Source organism: Prorops nasuta, unplaced genomic scaffold, assembly GCF_024137725.1.
Source record: "Prorops nasuta isolate Cenicafe-Biocafe unplaced genomic scaffold, Cenicafe_Pnas_1.2 PNAS00020, whole genome shotgun sequence".
NCBI lineage: Eukaryota > Metazoa > Arthropoda > Insecta > Hymenoptera > Bethylidae > Prorops > Prorops nasuta.
In genome coordinates, this window is record NW_027116817.1 from 871,266 (window position 1) to 895,120 (window position 23,855).

Below are 23,855 nucleotides of genomic sequence, written 5' to 3' on the forward strand. Positions count from 1 at the left end.
TACAAGTATTGTTAGAAATGTAAGTTAATCGTTAATAGTTAGTAATGTAAGTTAATCGCTAATAGTTAGAAATGTATGTTAATCGCTAATAGGCTATAGTTAAGCTTATCATTATAATGAAGGAAAAAAATAATAAATAAGATATAATAATCATTTATTTGTGTTTAAATTATTCCTTACAAATGTTTTCTAAATTAATCTTTTGAAATTTGACTAACAATTGCAAATGTCATATTATTGTAATTTCCACCATGATACGTGAATGTTAATATTTGATTTGAAGCTGCATCTTGAAAATTCCTGAATTGTTCTGGTTTTTCCAGTAATGCCATCATCCTCGCAGGCAAGAAGAACCATTCCTTCGTAAGCAGCTTTGCTATTATTCTCTCCCCATATTTGGTTTTAATTTTCGATAATTCAGTTATTCGGTATGACCCCCCAATCTCCAAAGTATTCAGTTTTATAAAAGTTTTTGGTTCTACAGTTGCGAGTTCATTAATCTTAGTTAAATCCATTTCTATAATAATAAAATAATATTAAGAATAGAGAATAACGTAAAAAAGAAAAAATAATTCTTACCTTCTAAAGATTATCTACGACAATTACGTGACAATAAAAAAATATTCTATCTGCAACGTGAAACTGGTACTTTGCACTGCTTGAAGCTTCAATACTGCTATTACACCACAATAAAATATTATGACTGCAGCGTTACAGACTTGAACTTTCGACTGCTTCACGCTTCTAATCGAGACTGAATGAAATTTCCTAATTGCTAGCGTGGGTGACTTTGAATAATATCCTAGGAGGGAATAAGATATACACACTTGGAAATTGAGAGTAGGGGAAGTGTTGCAGGCAAACGAAACTTGGGTGGCTTTGAATAATATCGTAGGAAGGGATAAGATATACACGCTTATTGGAAATTGAGAGTGGAGGGACTGTTGCAGGCGAACGACATTTTTGATGGGTTACTCACTCATGATTGTAGATTTCAAAGAGAATTCATTATTTTAAACCTGTTGATACATGTATTCTTTAGATCAAGTAGTTGTTAATTAAAATAAATAAATCCATTTAATTATATACACGTTCCTTATATAAAGTCACATCAGTCTAGAATATAAACTTTTCATTGTTTAAAAGCAAGTCGTGAGATACACGTTCTTCAGATCAAATAACCGTCATCTAAAACAAATATATTTAATTCAAACGTGTCATAACACGTACTAGATGGTGCAGATAGTCACGTTCCTCAGATAAAGTAATGACAGTTTAAAATATAAACTTTTCATTATTTAGAAACGAGTCGTGAAATATACGTCCATTATTACTTGGGTTGGGAATACTAGCATCTTAAGGACATATCCTGAGTGCAGCTTAAAATTTACGAGCGCATCAATTGCTTTTCGACAATCTTACGTCACACTGTGACTCTGTTTAGCACGTGGGATCATTTGTCTGCTCTGCTTGTGAGAAAAGTCTTGAGAAAAAAATAGCTAGAGGCTGAATGATTTGTCTGGTCTGCTTGAGGGAGGAAAAGTCACGAAAAAATAGCTAGAGGCTGGTTTAGAGGGTAAAATATGGTCAGAAAGTATCGAGCGCATCAATGGCTTCTTGACAATCTTACTTCACAACTGTGACTCTGTTTAGCACGTGGGCTCATTTATCTGACCTGTTTGTGAGAAAAGTCTCGAAAAAAAATAGCTAGAGACTGGTTGAGAGGGTAAAATATGGGCAGAAGGTATCGGGTCAGTTTTAGAGAGCCCTGGGAAAGCTCATAGGAGGAACATTGGGTGGTCCCTAGAATTTCACTCCCCATTGTTTCGCAAAAGGAAAAATAATGTCTGTTAACTATGTGACATGTAGAGCATGCTTACAGGAAGATGTAATGAATAATCTATTCATTTATAATATGCTTACAGTAATTTTTATTCAATATTCAAAAGATTTAACATATAATACTTTTATTCAATATATATATATATATATATAACTAAAAAGAGTTTTAACATATAATATTTTAAAATATCAAGCTATTCTTCTGCCCTTGCTACCTCCATCGTTGTCTCCTCCTCATCCTCCTCCTCCTCCTCCTGCTCCTCCTCCTCTTCCTGCGGAATTATCCCTGCCTCTATCTCAATCATTCTGATACCTCTCATCAACAGTTGTATACAGCGTGTTACTGTAAAAAATCATCAGATTTTAGAAAAATGTATGATGCAATCTCATTCATAATAACTTACTATTTTCATACTCCATTCCATGCGTCTCGATTGTTTCTTCATTTACCGCTTGTGATAAATTTTGCATAATTTCATCTATTATTCTTGTAATTATATGAATTACTGGAGAATTCTGTCTATACGCTAAATTAATAATCACTTGATACTGCATATTTTTTCACTTTATATTTATCGACAGCTTGTATAAGAAAAAAGGAATCTGTACCCAAGGTTCAAGAAAGGTATAATGTGAAATTAAAAGAAGGACCCAAGGAGGAAAATAGTAGGAGGGAATAGAATGGGTATGTGGAGGGAAAAAGACCCTTCAATGGTGTAGAGGTAGGTTGAGAGGGAAGAAAAATGGTTAAATGTGAAATCAAGTTAAATGGCGGGTCCATAGTAGGAAAATAGTGGGAAGGTCTAGGATAAGTATGTGGAGGGAGAAAAGACCCTCCGAGGGCAGGACTAAGAAATCAAAAATGGCAGTCCGTAAGATGCTTAGGACCCCTAGCGGTGTAGCTGCCCTAGTAATTTTCGTGATCGCTACCTAGTGGAGAAAAAAGAAACTTTTTCCTCCACCAACTAAAATACAAAAAAAAGTTCTCTGGGTAACTGTCAGGATAACTAACCATCCGGGCCCTAGGGTGATGGGAGAGGGGTAACCCTTAGGGAACTAGTGGACCCGTAGGATAACTAACCATCCGGACCCTAGTGACATGGGAGAGGGGGTAAGCCTTAGAGAACTAGTGGACCCGTAGGATAATTAACCATCCGGGCCCTAGGCTGATGGGAGAGGGGTGAGAGACTCTAAGAGAGAAAGAGAGGGTGAGAGGGATCTCTCTCTCTCTCTCTCACTCCCCATAGCCAAAGCATTTCCTCCGCACACCCGCACCCTCCTCATCACCCAATAAACCCTAGCTCTTAAGAAGACACTTCCCCCCGCACACCCGCACCCCCCTCACCACCATGTCACAGGAACCCAAGACACTTCCCCCGCACACCCGCACTCCCCTCACCACCGTGTCACAGGGAAACCCAAGACACTTCCCCCCGCACACCCGCACTCCCCTCACCACCGTGTCACAGGAACCCCCTAGCTACCACTACTTATATATTCAAACTGTTTTTAGAGACTTTTCTGCATATTCATCATTAATTATTAGAAATGCACTGCAGACAACAGATTTCAAGTCTGGAGAAATTAAATACTTTCAGTCTTACTTTTAATAATCACTATTTAAAACATTATTGTTTGAATACATAATTAACCATAATATAAATGACATTACGTACAGGCAATTAACCAAATATAGTATAACGATCTAAATACAAACAGTAAGAAGCTTATGAGTACTTTGTTCTGAAATAACGTGTTTTAATATTTGAAATAAACCTATATTTTTTTAACCAAGCTGAAGACAATTAGAATTGTCATTAAAATAATAACGCCGTACAAACTTCTAAGAAGCATAACTAAAAATCAAGCATTGAGATGTGAAAAAAAAATCCCGTACAAATTTGACCGTCCAATTAATCTGCAAATAAAATGTTGTTAAAACTGCAGCAAATCATTCTCATTAGATAAATACTGCTTAAATCCGATTATCAATTGTCCTTGTACAATATGTCACTTAACACATGCATATTCCTAAACTATATTCCATAATCTAACCAGGTAAGTACTTTCATTTTATTCGCATATGAATAGATGATGTCTCTCTCTCTCTGTCTTTCTCTGCTCACAACAGATTATTGAATATTATCCTTCTGAAAGATATCTTTAAACGGAGCTGTTGAAAATGGCCAAAACATATATTTGGGTATTCTTGAAAATATATATGTAAACCTTAAAATTGTTATCCATTGGCGAGCAGGAAATAGTTTCAGCGAGATCCTCAAAACAGATTTCTTTTTGCTAGCCATGACACTACACTCGACCCTTTTTGCAAAGCTGGTTCTGCGTTTAGAATAACTAATTGCCACAATGACTTTCCTACTCTTTCTCCCTTACATGATTTCGTCAGGAATAACTCCACAATCTACAGAAGTAGATTACAAAATCATCAAGAAAAGAGTAGAAGTAGGAAAAGCATTTGAATGACACGCCATTTACATCTTCATGTCATTAATTAATTCCGTAACAAATGGTATGTGCTTATCAAAGCCAGTTTTCATATCATATAAAAACGTTTGTATAAGCTCCCATATATGTGCACTTTCTGGCGGGTACATTGCGTTGGAAACTTGAAAGATTTTGAAAGTTATGTCAATTGCGTCCAAAGTAGATGATACATCGTATAAAACATCATCCATACTGACATAAATTGATTGAATGTTCTTCAAAGATGTACCAATAATAATAATGAATGGTTGCAATGGTAAATGATATTTTTTCATAGTTTCGCGTCTTCTTTCTTTTAACATTGAGATATCACCTGCAATCTACATAAAGAGCGTAACAGAAAAGAATAAAAAAATAATGTAAATGATATATACAGGGGATACAATATTTACACTGGTCAAACAATTGAACTAACCTTTAAATGATTAATTAAACTTTCCTTGCATTCAAGAATTGAAGGTTTCCAGTGTTGTTTTCCAATCCTGATTCTACCGCGTGGTGGAAGGATATGTGAAAGCAGGCTTAATTGTATAACAACTTTACTATCTATAATGAAAAATGATTATTATAGACGGCATGTCACTTTATTTTCCCAAGAACGTAGATGTAAAAATTCAATTGTGTTTATAACTATGAGATACATCAATTTTTTTCACCAAACCTTCCTTCAGTTACTTTGTATTTATATCCAAAAAGATGTAGTGGAAAAAATTTATGTCGTATGGTAACGAAAGCAACTGAATTTTTATGTCCATGCACTGGGATGAATTAAGTGACACAGCCTGTATAAGAACAATCAAATCCCATGTGAATCATATGCCATTTGTATAAGTTTCATGTGCTTCTTACTTTCACTAATATCTGGTGATTGTAATAGAGTAGTTAATTCCTTAAGATTATTATTTTTCATTTGCAAAGGTCGAGCCAATATTAAAGCATTAAAAAAATTGACCCATTTGGAAATGCAGAGTGAGGCTTTTGTTAACTGTAGTGCTTTAAAATCAATGTCCACTAATAAATATCCATTAGGCATTTTTAGTACACGCCATTTGTCCAAAATATTATGTATATGGGATTCAGTACTGTTCTCTAAATCTCTACGTCTAATATTGAAACATTTTTGCCAATGATATTTAACTAATTCCCAAGGAGATATATTTTGTTCCAACCATAATCTGCTTTGATTTTCTTCTATTACATCTGAAAATAACAGTTTCTAATTAACAGTGTTTAGCAAAAAGAAAATATTTTGTACACAGTACTATAAGTTGTGCAAACAGAGTGAAAATATTTATAAGTTAAAAAAATCTATCGTACAATTATTTACTACATAACATAATATACCTAATATATTCTAAATATTATTCTACCTTCAATGACAAATATTTTAAGAAATTCCATCAAGTAGAAATTCATATAATTTAATTATTCTTACATACCTTCATCATCTATGTTATCAGATTCATTACTTTCATGGCCTGTATTTGTGCTACTTAACTCACTGTTATCTAACTTTTTGTACATATGCAAGCAATTACGGTACTTAGATATGAGTTTTCCTTTCGCAGGTTCAGATCTCTTTGTTGCGGATTGATTTTTCCTAACTGCTGGTACAAAATAAATACTTTTTTCTTCCGAAGGGAATTCTTTAACAATATCATCTGCGATATCACTGAAGTCATTACACATTAATCTGTAAATAATGATTGAGTAAAATTTTTTATCCTACTGATGGAGAAAATATTCTTGCTACACAAACTTACCTCTTCTCATTATCCAATATTTCAGGAATAATTAAATCTACTATCATGTTTCTAGTAGCAGGAGTCAAAACTTTCTTTTTTATGTAAGATTTTAATATAAATCTCCCTTTTTCTGTTTTGTTTAAAATATTTTTTATTGGAAATTTTTTCCTATCATTATTTTGGTATGGTAAGAGACTATGTGTGTTGGAATAATGAATTTCTGAATAGTCATTGATATCAAAATCTTTGGAGGTACTTTCAATTGCCTCTATATCTTCCTACATTACAAATTTGGTAAATAGATGAAACAATTATAGATATGTTAGACTGGTAAGTAATTATTGTGTTTGTTAATTTACTATTATTTATAAGATACCTGAAAGCTATTTGATGAACTTGCACCTTGTGATGATAATCCTGAATTATTTATACCTTGTTTATATTTCTCAGTCCATTTTTTAGTAAATAGTATTCGTGGTCCTATTTTGGGGATTAACTCTTTAAGCAAATTTTCATCCAGGTTTGGTATTAGGGCTTCAACAATTTCGTTTTCTGCAATTACATTCGGACATATTCAAATAGTCTTTTCCTTGATTAATTTATTTGTTTGTTAAGACTAATCATGCCTCACTGGGCGTATTATTCTCATAAATATTTCTTTGAAAGGAAAAATGTAGTTTACTACATTCGGCTACAAGTGTTTCAAATTTTACATACCTTCAAATTTTGGTATTAATTCTTTCAATCCCCATTCTTCTAACAAGTTTTTAGTATAAAAATCCATTTTTAAGTTTTTTTCCGGTCTCACCGCGTTCTCTGGATATTGCTAAGTTCGAAACCTTTCTATGGGACGCTAAGACCCCCACTGTTTCTCTCTTTCGCTTCTGAACATAGGTATTGTAAGTATGATGGGGGTTATGGCGTCCCACCGCATCGTCGCTGGATCTATGATAGTGGCTTCGTTTCAAATTTTTAGCGCAATGGTAGCGCTAGGCATAATACGTGTCACGATTGGTCAAATTGATTCAACTGACGAATCATGTTATGGCGCTACTTTAGCGCTTAGGATTTGGAACGCAACCACTAACGAATGTAGTTCACTGAAAGAAATGAATATATAAAAATTATTTGTGAAATACGTATGTAGATACATATTTTAAAACACGAATAAAGCGTAATTAGAATTGATTTATTGAATATTTAATTAATATTATTAACAAATATAAAAAAATTTATAAAATTTAAATTTTTATTTGTTAAATACAAATAGATATTTTTTACGATTTTTAGATTTGCGAAACTATAATAAAGCAAAGTAATACGTATTTTATTCCAAACGGTCTACTAAAGATGAATATTCGCATTAGGTGTAATTGAAAGTACTGGAGTATATACTATATATATAGCGAGCGAATTGACGTAAGGCTTACATATTTGTTTGCAGCGCTTAAAAATTTTCACGCGGTCTGTAGAGTAATTGCACGGTAAGGTTTGGTAAATGCTACCTACAAAGATGTGAATAGATTCCACAGAGTTATACCCTCCAGCATGAAGTCTAAGTCCATTTAATCTTATATGCTTGGGAGAGATATTGGGGTGTTTATGCATCTGCAATTCAGCATCACGGCTGGAGACGTATTTTGCTCCGCGCACTTTATGCGCTGTTCGAAAATATTATCCCAGCATTAAGTATTTTTTGTAAATCGACTTAAGACAATCTCAATCAAAAGACTTACAGAAACAGTATAAATTAATGTAAATATGTCTTATTCCTTTAAAATAGAGAACTTCGATTATTTACAAGAATTCATGTACACTGTGAGTCATTAACAATACCCTCTCATTGGCAGGGAACGTTGCGTTCTAAAAGTACTGAGTAGGATGCTATAGCGCTCATGGTCGGGGACCAGAGTAGATGCCATTGATAGCACTCACTGTACAGAATAAAGCTCTGTAAGCCTCGAATAGCAACAGCGCTCGATCAAGTTCGAACTTGTTTATTTCGTTTGTATCTTAACTGATCTTAACGGTCGTCCTCTGTGGTGCTCTGCACGTTACGTAGTGATGCAATAAAAATAATGTATTGAAATCGTAGAAGACATTGTGTGTTGGTGATCCCGGTCAGAGAAGACTGCACAGGTTTTATCATTATAATATTGTAAATTAATACAAATTATAATAAGAAAGTGATCAAGAATTAATCAACTTTGAGGAGTTAGCAACCCACGATTATAAGGTATGTAAAATTTATAATTAATCTTAGGATTGCTAAAAATACGCTGCAGTGTGAAAGTTACATCTTAGTCCTAAAATGAATTGAAAATAAAACTTTTTAAATATGCAACTAGCTTCAAAATTGTTTTATATAAACTATCTTTTCTTCATAGTATTACATTAAATTATAATTCTATAACTAAAGTAATTTATTACATATTTCTGTGTTAATGCTTTATTCTATTGTAAATCAATAGGCATAATATTTTTTAAACACCAAGTTTATATTTACACACCAACATTAAGGCATTTTTATTTATCATATATCATTAATTAATGATGCATTATTTTTCAATTATAGATATTGCTGAAGACAGGATTTAAACTGAACGTATAAAGTGGTTATCCAAGAATTGATAGCGCAGATACTTTTCATACCTACCTTGAAGCGATAACTACAAAGTAGATGATAATATACCATACGTTGGGTTTGCAGTATTCTAGAGGTATGTGTAATTAATATTTATAGTTAAATAAGGTGTACACACAAAATCTTGTTAGCTTTACTATGCGTATAAAGTAAGATAAATGCAGGATGATTTATAAAAGGTTCAGGAATGCGATAAGGAGTAAAACAATAATACTATTGATTAGCAAATATGAAAGTAATAAGTGGATTACACCTGAGGCTGTCAGACCAGTACGTCATTGCGTAAAGACTAAGCCACCTTAGTTCTTATAGAAGAAATTACTTGTTTCAATAAATCTTATATTATAAAGAAATTTATAAACATATGTTCCTTATAATGAACTTTTGCTGCAACAGGTTTCTTTAATTTGGTTAATTTTCATTGGTTTTACTTTAAATTCATTTCAGTCTTGTGGTAATTCGCTTGTAGTAAATAAGAAATAAGTTATATTATTGATATCATGGATCCGGAGGAGTTTATAATTTTACCACCACCCACCAAAGTAACTATTCCAAGACTGATGGCTGTACGATTAGCAAGGAAAACGAAAAAGGAAGATTTATTGAAAAAGTTCCATCAGTTTGGAGCAACCCATGCAGTCATACGAAAGAAACCCAAGGGTCATATAGGGTTCATAACTTTCCCTGGGATATTGTTAGCAAAGGCAGCCTTGTTGCATGCTATAGAATATCCTATCAGGCTTCATGGGCGACAAATAAGAGTTCTGCCAGCTGATACGTGGCATGAACGAAAGGAGGAGAAATGGGCCCAGCCTATGATTAATCCTTTCGATGGAAGCAGATTAAAAAATAATTACCTGGAACTTCCACACGATGTTATAGAGATTATCGCTTCATTCCTACCATTTAAAGAATGTAGAATAATGGAGCAAGTAAACAAGAGTTGGCGAGATGCTACATGGGATTCGTACAAACGGATAACTATATTAGACTTTAGAACTTGGCATTGGAAGGAGCAGAATATATCGAATCTTACAATGCATTGGGCCATACAACGATTTGCAGGCCACGTTCAGGAAGTGAGCCTAGTGTCACTACAGCAGTTAAAGACAAAATTACCTCAACACGTTGTAGTTTTGTTGAAAAACGCAAGGCGTTTAAAATTCCTCGACCTAACCGGAGCACAGGTGCGGCCAACGGCGTATCGAACTCTAGCGAAATCTAAGCTAATGCTAGAGAAACTTAGTATAGGGCATTCGCAGGGGCCAATTGACCATGAGCTTTATCAAGTCTTCGTCCAAATGGTGGAATTATACTTTTTCAAAGCTATAGGTCCTAATATAAACGGAGAATGTTTGCTGGGATCGCAATCACATCTCCAGATACTACATTTGGAATATAGTAATATTTCAACTGAAAATTTAGTGAATGCACTACTAGCCTTCCAGCAATTAAGGAAATTAACAATTAAGAGACCAAATCATTTTAATTCAAAGATACTTGAAGCTATGGGGAAAAATGCAAGGCTTAGAGAGTCTTTGCAATGGGCTGTTTTTTTTATCTGCCAGGATAATAAATTAAATTCGAATAATAATATAGACATCCCTGATGAAGAGGGAGAAGTAGCTGATTTTTTTGAATTACCTATAATGTGGCGGGAATTTGTAAGCTTTCCAGTAGGATTTAAAAATTTGCAGGTGCTCGAGGTCAATTACTGCGGATGGGTCGACACGGAATTCTTGATAGACCTGGCAGAGGGTGCGCCAAATTTAAAATATTTAGACATAACCGGTTGCACCTGGATAAGGGGCCAGTTTGCGTTGGACCCTTTGGGCAAGTTAAAAAAGCTCGAATATATTAACATATCGCAGATGTACATTGATGTAAGTGCTTATTTTCTTCGGCACCTATCGAAGGTTCGGCATTTCGTGGCGAGAGATTGTAAAGGCGTAAATGTAGAAGATATTTGTTGCGTGATACGTCGGTTTAAACGATTACAAATATTAGATTTAGAAGGGTGTTATGAGATAGGTGACGCATTACAAAAATACATAGGCGCAGTATATAAAAATGTTGTTAAGAAAAACCATCTATTTGTTTACTTGGGGGAGACCAAGGCAACTCCTTACTTAGATGTCGGTCAGTTACCCAGTGTTCATTTTTTCTATATTCGAAAGACTTATAACCCATATCACTGAAACTACATGACAGAGAACTGACCTGCACATAAACTACATGTGCAATTGCAGCAAAAATGATTGAAAACTTTGTTAGATATTATACAGATCGTCTTTGCCTATGGATGTTATAGGAATGCCATGCTGCAGATTATTTTCCAAATATTCTTCTTTCCTTTTCTAATTTTGCAATCTGGTCCACCAGATTGTGGATTTATTCCTGGCGAAATTAGTTAATGTAGAAAATCTGGAGAAATCATAGTAAGAAAGTAGCCATTTCAAGACTTTTATATAGTGGAATCATTTCCTTATTTGAAGCTACTGTGAAAATATTCCTTAACACCTTCTAAACAACCGTTAATATGTTATACAGTTTTAATGTAATTATTTTCAACAATTATTTATATATATTCATATAAAAACATCCTGAAAACAGTGTTCAAATTAAACGACACCCTTAAAGCTATCTCGACGATTGTGAGATACTTGGTGCTTCCTTTAATATTTTTTTCCGTTTCTGGTATTACACAAACTGGTCTACCACAGAGTGGATATTTTCTTAGCAAAATTAGCTAAGGTAGAAAAAAGAGAGATTTATGTATTTTCAATAACAGATATAAATATATAATTGGTTATTGGTAATTAGATGTAGTTATTTCGTTTTATATGAAGATGAAGATTTTTCGTGTTAAAATTGTCCTAATCGTGGTATTCCACAAAATGAGAATACTACAGATATAATATTTACTGTAAATGAAAAATCACTAAAATAGTTACTTACCAAACTAGGACGACGATTAATGTTTGATAAAAAATGGGATGAAAAATATAAACAAGGTATAATAATGCAGGATTATCATCACAAGGTGGAAGTTCATCAAATAGCTTTCAGGTATCTTATAGATAATACTAAATTAACAAACACAATAATTACTTATTAGTCTAACATATCTATAATTGTTTCATCTATTTACCAAATTTGTAATGTAGGAAGATGTAGAGGCAATTGAAAGTACCTCCAAAGATTTTGATAGCAATGATTATTCAGAAATTAATTATTCCAACACACATAGTCCCTTACCATACCAAAATAATGATAGGAAAATATTTTCAATAAAAAATATTTTAAACAAAACAGAAAAAGGGATAGTTATATTAAAATCTTACACAAAAACGAAAGTTTTGACTCCTGCTACTAGAAACATGATAGTAGATTTAATTAATCCTGAAATATTGGATAATGAGAAGAGGTAATTTTGTGTAGTAATATTATTTTCTCCATCAGTATGATAAAAAATTGTACTCAATCATTATTTACAGATCAATGTGTAAGGGTTTCAGTGATATCTCAGATGATATTGTTAAAGAATTCCCTTCGGAAGAAAAAAGTATTTATTTCGTACCTGCTGTTAGGAAAAAGCAATCTGCAGCAAAGAGATCTGAACCTGCAAAAAAAAATTAATATAAAAGTACTGTAATTGCTTATATATGTATAAAAAGTTCAATAATACCATAGGCAGCACAACTATTGAAATTATTGTTTACTGTGTACCAAATAGAGTTTTTTACAATTTGTTATCTAAGGAAAAATAATATGTAGGATATATTAGACACATTATGTTATATAGTAAATAATGTACGTATAATATTTTTAACTTATAAGTATTGTCATTCTTTTTGTGCGGTTTATAGAATTCTGTAAAAAATATTTTTTGATTACTAAACATTTTCTAATTTCAGATGTAATAGAAGAAAGACGAAGCAGATTGTGGCTGGAACTAAATATTTACCCTTGGGAACAAGTTTAACATAATTGGGAAAAATGTTTCAGCGCTAGGGGCGTGAAGGTTTAGAGAACAGTACTGAATCCCATATACATAATATTTTGGACAAATGGCATGTACTAAAAATGCCTAATGGATATTTATTAGTGGACATTGATTTTAAAGCACTACAGTTAACAAAAACTGCAGTTTGTATTTCCGAATGGGACTATTTTGTTAATGCTTTAATAGTGGCTCGACCTTTCAAAACGAGAAATAATAATGTTAAGGAATTAACGACTTCATTATTAAAATAATAAATATGCTTAAGCTATATTTTCACATTTGGTATGTAGAATGCTAATAATTTATATGAAATGTTAAGCTAAGTGATATAAGTGTAAATACGTATGCTGTGTTTAGCTAAGCTAAAGGTCTATTTAAAATTCTACAATGTTTATCTGTCCGTATTGCCTATACCATTTGAACAATTACAATTTATTTATAATTCACACCAAATTTTACCATAAAAACGAGTTGCGGGGGTTTTGCCACTGTCCAGTTGCAAATTGTAATCGATCGTTTCATAATTTCTATTCATTTAGCCGTCATTTCACACAAAAACATTTACATTCCGACGTAGTGAATGATGAATCTGTAGGATACAATAACAATAGAACTAATGAAGACACCTCAAATACCAGGAGGAAAAATGTTACAAATATTATAAAGAATTTAGAGCAAGATGTTAATGTTGTGATAGGTTCATTAACTAATATGCATACAACAAATAATATTCAAGATATGAAAGATATAATTGTTTTTAATATAACTTTGATTGTAGCAAAAATATTTAGTAATGTATACTTATCGAGAAGCATTTCAATGGAAATTATTTCATGTATTAGAGCTTTTTATAAAACAACTTTGGTTAATTTTATTGAAAAGATATTAGGTAATGCAAACGATAGTGTTTCACAGCAAATTTTATCAATAGTAGAAGTGGTAGAAAAAACTTTCAATGTTTTTAAATCAGAGTACTTAATTTTTGAATATTTAAAAAAAAACATACTTTCATCCCTCCAGTTTCTCATACAATTAATAATTCATTGGTCCCTCGTCGAATTAAAGGAAAAAGTAAAGTAGTCGTTAATAACGATACCATAGACTTCATTCCAATAGAATCGGTTCTAGTTAAATTTTTAACTTTACCTGGTGTATTTGAAACAATCATGTCTGAATTTAAAAATCGTAGTGAAAACGGAATATATTCTTCAATTTTAGACGGAGAGATATGGCAAAGTATTGAAAAAAGGTATCATGGAAAAATTGTGCTACCACTTTTATTATATTTCGATGATTTTGAAATTAATAACCCTCTAGGTTCACACAGTAATATACAAAAAATAGGTGCTGTGTACTATACCATTCCTTGTATGCCTCGTAAATATGGAAGTATATTGGAAAACATTTTTCTAGCTCAACTTCATCGTACACAAAGTATGAAACATCTTGGCACCAAAATAATATTTCAAAATATCATAAATGAATTCTCTCATATTGAAAAAGAAGGTATTACCATAAGTTTGTTTGGTGAAAAGAAGCAAATTTATTTTGTTCTAACAGCAATTATCGGTGATAATTTAGGCTTAAATGAAATTTTAGGATTCACAACCAGTTTTAATTCTGATTATTGCTGTCGAATATGTACGGTGGATAAAACCAATAGATGTACACAATTACAGGAAGATACTACTATAATACGAAACAGGCGTAATTATGCGTCACACGTAGAAGATTGTTCATATGGCGTTTCAGACGAATGTATATTTAATTCTTTAATGAACTTTCACGTAACTGAAAATATCACCCTAGATTATATGCATGACGTTCTTGAAGGTATTTGCCGCTACGAATTAAGAGATATATTGAATGAATTAATTAACGTTCAAAAGCTTTTTAGTCTCGAAACTTTGAACTGCAGAATAAAATTTTTCGATATTGGTAGTAAAAGTGGCGTAAATAAGCCCCCTCTTATTCCTGAATCACTATTTCATAAAAAATTTTTGATTTTATCAGCCTCAGAAATGTTATGCCTTGTAAGGTTTTTAGGATTAATTATTGGTGACTTGGTACCATTGAATAACAGGGCTTGGAAATTATGGGTATTACTTAGAGAAATTATCTGTTTAATTCTATCACCTGTAATCAGTAAGGAAACTTGTATTTTACTTCAAAATATCATTCGTGAACATCATGAACTATATTTAAAATTGTTTTCGGATAAACTAAAGCCAAAACATCATTTTTTATTACACTATCCAAATGTCATTCGCAAATACGGCCCAGTTAAATATATATCTTCTTTTAGATTTGAAGCAAAACACAAAAATTTTAAAAATGGTTGTTGTATGGTAACATCACGCAAAAATCCACCGCACACTATATCACTAAACCATCAGTTACAATTGAATTACCGTTTTTTGCTGAATGAAGGTTTTAGCGATCGTCTTCACATAGGAACTTCGTGCGAATTAGAAATATGTCGTAATACAGATTATTACTTTTTTAAGGATAAGCTCCCTGATAACATTGGCACTGCTTGTAAATTCGTACAATGGATTAGTATTTTTGGGACCAAGCACAAAGTAGGAATGGCGGTAGTAATTGATACTGATGATATTGTATTAACTTTTGGCAAAATTAAATATATCATGGTGACTGAAAGGCATAAAATATATTTTGTAATTGTTCAAATGCATACAAAATCATTTATAACTCATTATCACGCTTACGAAGTAGTGGAAACTTCCGTTTGGCAAGTTGTTGCTCAAGAACATTTGACTGATTATTCTCCTTACAATTTACATATACAGTCAGATGAAAAAGTCTTAATAGCATGTATTTAATTATATCCCAAATTAATAAGGATAAATGTAATTCTTTAATCGCATTTAAGTTCCATTGTAATATCTATATATATCAATGAATGTTTTACTACTTCTATTCTTTTCTTGATGGTTTTGTAATCTACTTCTGTAGATTGTGGAGTTATTCCTGACGAAATCATGTAAGGGAGAAAGAGTAGGAAAGTCATTGTGGCAAGTAGTCATTCTAAACGCAGATACCAGCTTTGCAAAAAGGGTCGAGTGTAGTGTCATGGCTAGCAGAAAGAAATCTGTTTTGAGGAACTCGCTGAAACTAATTCCTGCTCGCCAATGGATAACAATTTTAAGGTTTACATATATATTTTCAAGAATACCCAAATATATGTTTTTGCCATTTTCAACAGCTCCGTTTAAAGATAACTTTCAGAAGGATAATATTTAATAATCTGTTGTGAGCAAAGAGAGACAGAAAGAGAGAGACGTCATCTATTCATATGCGAATAAAATGAAAGTACTTACCTGATTAGATTATGGAATATAGTTGAGGAATATGCATGTGTTAAGTGACATATTGTACAAGGACAATTGATAATCGGATTTAAGCGGTATTTATCTAATGAGAATGATTATCTGCAGTTTTAACAACATTTTATTTGCAGATTAATTGGACGGTCAAATTTGTATACGGGATTTTTTTTTCACATCTCAATGCTTGATTTTTAGTTATGCTTCTTAGAAGTTTGTACGGCGTTATTATTTTAATGACAATTCTAATTGTCTTCAGCTTGGTTAAAAAAATATAGGTTTATTTCAATTATTAAAACACGTTATTTCAGAACAAAGTACTCATAAGCTTCTTACTGTTTGTATTTAGATCGTTATACTATATTTGGTTAATTGCCTGTACGTAATGTCATTTATATTATGGTTAATTATGTATTCAAACAATAATGTTTTAAATAGTGATTATTAAAAGTAAGACTGAAAGTATTTAATTTCTCCAGACTTGAAATCTGTTGTCTGCAGTGCATTTCTAATAATTAATGATGAATATGCAGAAAAGTCTCTAAAAACAGTTTGAATATATAATAATTGCTACATTCAGAGCATATTAAAGTTGTAACGTTATTCTCGTCAGTGCGAGGGGCCACTCACACTACGGGTTTTCCCATTACCTTCGCCCGTCCTTTTCTATCGGTATCAGGGCGCCAGTTGGTCAGTTGGGTGGCCAACAACCCTACGTTATCAATTGGGTCCTTCGACCCCATTCTCTATGCATCTTATACGGCCCTGCGGCCATGCATATGGACGGTAGCGGTAGCCAGGGTCGCTCAGTATGCTAGGTCGTGGAGAGAGGGGAGGGTTCCTTACGGAAGTCCGAGCCTCGCAGACCTGCCTGCTGAGGGGCATACATTTCTCCCTCACCACCCACACACAGGTGGTGGTGAGGAGTGCGGGAACATGCGGTATCAATTGCCAAAGCATAGCGTTTTGCCAGGAGCGGACCACCACGGAGGCAATGTTCACGGCCCGTCCAGCCATAGCGCAAGCCTATGGGATTACGGAGGGCACCGGGACACATTCCAACGGGCTAACTACGCCCCTGCACAACCCACCATGCATTGGCCGGTATCCAGTCGTGACGTACGTGCAGGCTGGCCTATAGTACACGCCTCACGTACGCGAACCGACCCATGGCTGTCTGAGTGCCGCGTCACGCGCTCACCAGCACGTACGGACACATCAGCCCAGTCCCATGGTCGTGTTCCGACTGCCTGCTATGGCAGTCTGCGCACGACATTCGCGCAGCCTGCTTGACGCGCGTAACCAGCGTTCAAGCCAGACTCGATGTTCTATTTCCCCTCCTCGTGGGGACTTATAGACACTGTCATTCTTTTAGGACTCCCCGAGGCCGCTTCTCCGTATCTCAGGTTGCCTGGGTTGTTTGGCATGGCCCTGCCTTGCTCCCCAGGACAACCTGGACATCGTTTCTTGGAGCGCCGGTCTTTTCATCCGGGCCTCTGCCTGTCAACGGGGTCTATCCTTGACGTTAACTATAATCCACTCGTGAGCCTATCTCACGAGTCGGTAACGTAGGGATTAATAATATCCACTGTTCGGTAGCTTTTATGTTCTTTATTCGGTATCTCGTATACGTAACGGGGAACTTCGTTACAAAGTGTAAGTTTGTTTGAAACAATTTTATTAGAGTAAATTATTTATTTAATGGATTTGATTTGTTATTAATAAGAACCATTCTTCTATATATACATGTCGTTTATATAATGCGTCTTTCGAATTCAATCGAAAATTGTTAATTTAATTAAAATGGTATTTTGTTCAAGTAGAATGTGTTGAATTCTAGCAAATATTTTAATTGATCCAAACTATTTAATTTTAAATAAAATCATTTTAATACAAATAAAAATATGGTTGAAATCAATTATTGTTCGATAAATGAAATTGTAAGAAAGCGTTAATATACTAAATAAATAAAATGCAACTGATTTAAAAAATTATTCGCTGGAATTATAGGTAAGTTCTATAAGGTACGTATCCTTTAATTAATTGAAGTAATTTCGTTAAAATACATTTGAATAGAAAAAAACTTCTCTAATGAAGTGAATAATAATTTAATGAAAACAATTTAAATATATGATTAACGGGATCCCTCAAGCGTTGCGCGGCCGCGACGGAGTTACCACGCGCTGCAGTTTCGCCCGAAATTGAAAAAACTGCCATCTAGTGGCATACGCGCGATGCCGCTAGCGAGTAGCACGCTGGAGGGGAAAGAGTTCCCCCACCCACTGCGCGAGAGGAGAGTAGCCAGGCGGGGAATAAGCCGGGCGCTTACAGGCATTTTCCACTGCGAGCAGCGGTTGCCTCTCCCCTTTCCCCCAGCTGACTACTCGCGCGCTGCTCGCGGCTCGTGGCTCGTGGCTCGTGGTGGTTCACGGCTCACGGCTGAAGGCTCGCGACTCGTGGTTCGCCGTGTCTCGCGGCTCACGGCCAACGGCTCGCGCGTGGAAACCTTCAGAAAGCAGTTCACCTGAAACAAAAATGAAGGCTTATGTTTTTTTCTTTATATTATAAATGATATAGTAAAACTAAATATAAATATGGAGCATTTCACGCCAAAAATAAGTCTGAAACTGGCAACCAAAGCTAGCAGCTAAACAAAAGCGAAACATGAACCTTTTGAGCATAGAAATAAATGTCAAAGGAAAGATAAGAGTATAAACTCTTTATCATCATATTTCACCGACAGGGAAATTTGTTAAATTTTTGTAAATCATACTGTCCTGTAGCTTATAAAATTCTGCATTGATCAGTATGAATTTCATTAGGGATCTCGACTTCCTTTTTAGAGTTTTTTAACACTGAAAGCAGAGCTACGACTGAATTTTCAATCTTTTCGACATTTAGTCAAGTTTTTGGGCTAGCAGGAAATTTTTTTAATTTTTTTAAATCACACAGTCCTGTAGCCTATTAAATTCTCCATTGATCAGTATGAATTTCATTAGGGATCTCAACTTCCTTTTTAGAGTTTTTTAACATTGAAAGCAGAGATACGACTGAATTTTCAAGTTTTTCGACTTTTAGTCAAGTTTTTCGGCTAGCAGGAAATTTTTTTAATTTTTTTGAATCATACAGTCCTGTAGCCTATAAAATTCTGCATTGATCAGTATGAATTTCATTAGGGATCTCCACTTCCTTTTTAGAGTTTTTTAACACTGAAAGCAGAGCTACGACTGAATTTTCAATCTTTTCGACATTTAGTCAAGTTTTTGGGCTAGCAGGAAATTTTTTTAATTTTTTTGAATCATACAGTCCTGTGGCCTATAAAATTCTGCATTGATCAGTATGAATTTCATTAGGGATCTCAACTTCCTTTTTAGAGTTTTTTAACACTGAAAGCAGAGCTACGACTGAATTTTCAATCTTTTCGACATTTAGTCAAGTTTTTCGGCTAGCAGGAAATTTTTTTAATTTTTTTGAATCATACAGTCCTGTAGCCTATAAAATTCTGCATTGATCAGTATGAATTTCATTAGGGATCTCAACTTCCTTTTTAGAGTTTTTTAACACTGAAAGCAGAGCTACGACTGAATTTTCAATCTTTTCGACATTTAGTCAAGTTTTTGGGCTAGCAGGAAATTTTTTTAATTTTTTTAAATCACACAGTCCTGTAGCCTATTAAATTCTCCATTGATCAGTATGAATTTCATTAGGGATCTCAACTCCCTTTTTAGATTTTTTTAACATTGAAAGCAGAGATACGACTGAATTTTCAAGTTTTTCGACATTTAGTCAAGTTTTTGGGCTAGCAGGAAATGTTTTTAATTTTTTTGAATCATACAGTCCTGTAGCCTATAAAATTCTGCATTGATCAGTATGAATTTCATTAGGGATCTCAACTCCCTTTTTAGAGTATTTTAACACTGAAAGCAGAGCTACGACTGAATTTTCAATCTTTTCGACATTTAGTCAAGTTTTTGGGCTAGCAGGAAATTTTTTTCATTTTTTTAAATCACACAGTCCTGTAGCCTATTAAATTCTCCATTGATCAGTATGAATTTCATTAGGGATCTCAACTCCCTTTTTAGATTTTTTTAACATTGAAAGCAGAGATACGACTGAATTTTCAAGTTTTTCGACATTTAGTCAAGTTTTTGGGCTTTCCACCTTTCTCTTAATTCTTACTCTCAATGTCAGATTTGCATTATGGCTATTTCTCTGGCAAAGTAGGATCATTATTTATTACTTTTCATTAATACAAACTAGAAAATATGCAACTGATTGCGATAGAAGCCACAATTTTGTAATTATACAGCTTTTAGTTTCCTCACATTATTTACCCCATTGTCTATCACACGTACCACATTAAAATAATGATCTTTTTTAAAAGCTACACTTACACATGCTTGTAACAAAATACTCAATAACTATTCCACTTTCATTTCCAAGATCTTATGCCCCTTATCACCTGGAAGGCTTTCGCAATCTGATAAGAAGCAAACCCTTGGATTTGAAAGGAGATGGAAAGAATGCATAGTTCAGCTGTATCTTTCGCTGTCATCAAATAACATTTATTCTAGCATGAAGCATGCTCTGAAACTTGTTATCGATATTGGTTCTAACTGCATAATACATTCATAAAGTTTAGTAAAGGTTCAAATGACAGTAGTAAGTTTAAAGGACCATGAGCTATGACATCATGTGACCCATGGTTCCTTTAAAACTTATACTGTTCTGCACTTTTACTACACTCTAGAAATGCCTTATGATAATAGAAACATTATCGATATGAAGTTACAGAGTATACTGCATGCCAGGAGAAATGTTATGAGCTGAATGAAATTCATGCAGCTGAACCATGCTTTCGTCCCATCTATCCTGACTACGAAACTATTATTTTTACACAAAGAAAGGCATGCAAACTACAAATTATTATATTTTGGAACTAACCTGAGGTTTCCTGCAGCAAATCCAAAAAATTGCACCCACTAAACACTTCACTGAACACTATTTAAATGAAACTCACTCACGCACGTCTTACTTGAGAGATAGCTGAAAACCGTCTCAACGATGACAGCAGCTGAGCTTTTTATGCGTTCGCAAATCGCACTTGAAGTGTGTGCAAAATATATATTTTTTAAAAATCGTCTTCTCACGTTGTTTTTTCCCTCAAAATAAAATGTTAATTATATTTAAAAAGCTTCTACAAATAAATATTACTTTTATTAAAAATAAATTAAGTTTAGCGCGAATTGTGCAGAAGCTTGCCATTGGTCCATCGATCTGATAAGCTTGATTATTGGTCTATCGATCTGATAAGCTTGATCATTGGCCAAGAAGCTTTGCACATTGTTCGCTAATAAGAAGGCAACGTGCAGTGTTTCATTCCCCACGATACCCACGAAGCACGTGGACCGCCCGATTTCCAGCTGAAAAATGGTAAGTAATTTTAACTTCATTGCATGCTAATACGTGATAGAAGTGATGTGTAGTGTTCTTCCGCGATGTTTTGCAATATATGTTTTAATAAGAATTTCCCGTTACGAATGCATGTATTGTTAACTGTAGAATATGTCATATTTATTGTATTTGTAACAATGCAATATGGCCGTATTTTTGTATTCTTGCGAGTAAGAACACAACAATGCAGCCATGTTGCATTTGAACAAATACAAGCAAATACGACGTCATATGGTTTCCAATATATGCAATCGTAAGTGGACTTTCTTACTATCACATATGTTTTAAAACATTGCAGTAATATATTACACATCAAATCTTTCAAGCATGTGACATTTTAATAATATTTTTCTTTTTTTATTTTCAGAAAACCAGGAAATCTGAGGAGAAGAAGGAGGGAGGGGGCCAGAAGAGGGCTGCCTCGTCCAACCCCCCTTCCACCCCCGCCACTCCGCAGCCACCCACTCCTCAGCCACCCACGCCTCAGCCACCACCGCCGCAGCCACCCACGCCGCAGCCGCCTAGCGGCAAGGAGAAGGAGGGGGGGAGGTCGAACGTGACCCCGCAGACCGCCAAAGCAGGGGTTTTCAAAGGTCCGCGTGCCGTCCCCAAGCCAGGGGGATCCGCGGACCTTAAAAAACCCCTGCAGCGGCGGTCTTTGCCTACCCTGCGGTCTACCCCGAAGCCAGGGGTAGTCACCGCGACCCTGCCGACCACCCCCAAGCCAGGGGGATCGGCAGGGACATCGCGAACTACCCCGAAGCCAGGGGTACCCGCAGGAAGGCAGGCCGGGCCGAAGCCGGCAATTTTGCCGGCAGCTGTTCCGCGTAGTGCGGTTCGTGGGCGGTCCCAAGAACCGGGACCGTCCCGAATCCGCACTTACGCGGAAACAGTAGCAGGGCGGCGGCCTTCTTCGGCGGAAGCAGGGCTGTCGGAGGAAAAGGTAAGTTTGACAGAATCTCTCTAATTATTGTATATACTGATAAGAATTTTATTTTTCCAGATCAAGAAACTCCTCCGGAAGCAGCAGCGGCAGCGCTACCGCCGCAAGAAGGCCGCGCAGCGAGCAGCTGATCTTGCTGTAAGTATAAACAAGATCATAATTAATAAATATAACAAAAAATAATATATTTTTCCATTTTTCAGCTCTTAAAACTGTTAAGAGAGGAGAGCAGCCGCCGCGCCCACTCCCCACGACGCCGCAGCCGTTCCCCACGACGCCGCAGCCGCACTCCACGACGCCGCAGCCGCACTCCACGACGCCGCAGCCGCACTCCACGACGCCGCAGCCGCACTCCACGACGCCGCAGCCGCACTCCACGACGCCGCAGCCGTACTCCACGGCGCCGCAGCCGCACCCCGCGATGCCATAGTCGCACCCCGCGATGCCATAGTCGCACCCCGCGATGCCGTAGTCGCACCCCGCGATGCCGTAGCCGCTCCCCGCGATGCCGTAGTCGCTCCCCGCGATGCCGTAGTCGCTCCCCCCGAAAAACCTGTCGTGGCAGCCGCCATTGCCGCCACGACAGGTAAGGAGCCCATGCTCCGATCAAATGTCCACGGCACAAGAATATATGTATGTGCCGTGGACATTTAAAATAAATAATAGTTTGTCATAATAATGTATTTCATTTATAAACCCACTCCAAACCCTGCTTCACGGACTACACGCATGGGAGAGAAAGGGAGAGAGAGAGTGAATTAGAGAGGGAAAGAGACATCGCGATTCTACTCCGAGTTCGCGTTTTATTACATTTAGGGTTACATAGACTGGATGAAGCATTGGAAAAATAAGAAAATAATAAAGAAACAGCCCATTTTCATGATACTACTAACGATATCGTTTAATTTGCATTTGCGCTTTTACTTTTGAAGAAATAAATTGCTAAACGTACGAACGCGTGAGGCTGAAGAGAGCAGTTTTCAGTACAAACGCGGGACAATGGCACAGTCGAATTTCTCAATAGAATGAGATGAAACTAATCATTATCGATTCCTTTCATTACGCAGATCGTCATAAAGAACGCGGATTTCGGATATACGTCTTAGTATTCGAGATATGAGCGATTGAAGTTGAACGGCGCAAACTCATTTCCCCCATTGTACGAATCAGCTGTTGCGCACGTGTTTCTGCAATTGCTCATATCTCGAAAACTAAGATGTTTATCCAAAATCCGCATTCTTTACGACGATCTACATAATGAAAGGAATCGTTTGTAATTAGTTTCATCAAATTCTATTGAGAAATTCGACTGTGTCATTGTCCCGCGTTTGTACTGCAAAACGCTCTTTTCTGCGTCACGGAGTCGTAC

The 23,855-nt window shown here is 35.4% G+C and overlaps 2 protein-coding genes across 2 annotated transcripts; both read left to right on the top strand.

The window, feature by feature from the left end:
- The first annotated feature begins 13,908 nt into the window (after nt 1-13,908).
- On the top strand, nt 13,909-15,585 carry LOC136780755 (uncharacterized). Its single transcript, XM_066739312.1, has one exon. It carries the CDS (start codon nt 13,909-13,911, stop codon nt 15,583-15,585), a length of 1,677 nt encoding a protein of 558 aa, XP_066595409.1.
- A 6,095-nt stretch (nt 15,586-21,680) lies between these two features.
- LOC136780756 (uncharacterized) lies at nt 21,681-22,916 on the top strand. The gene is made up of 4 exons (XM_066739313.1): nt 21,681-21,713; nt 21,911-22,486; nt 22,547-22,628; nt 22,690-22,916. The coding sequence occupies exons 1-4, from the start codon at nt 21,681-21,683 to the stop codon at nt 22,914-22,916; spliced, it is 918 nt and encodes a 305-aa protein (XP_066595410.1).
- The last annotated feature ends 939 nt before the right edge of the window (nt 22,917-23,855 follow it).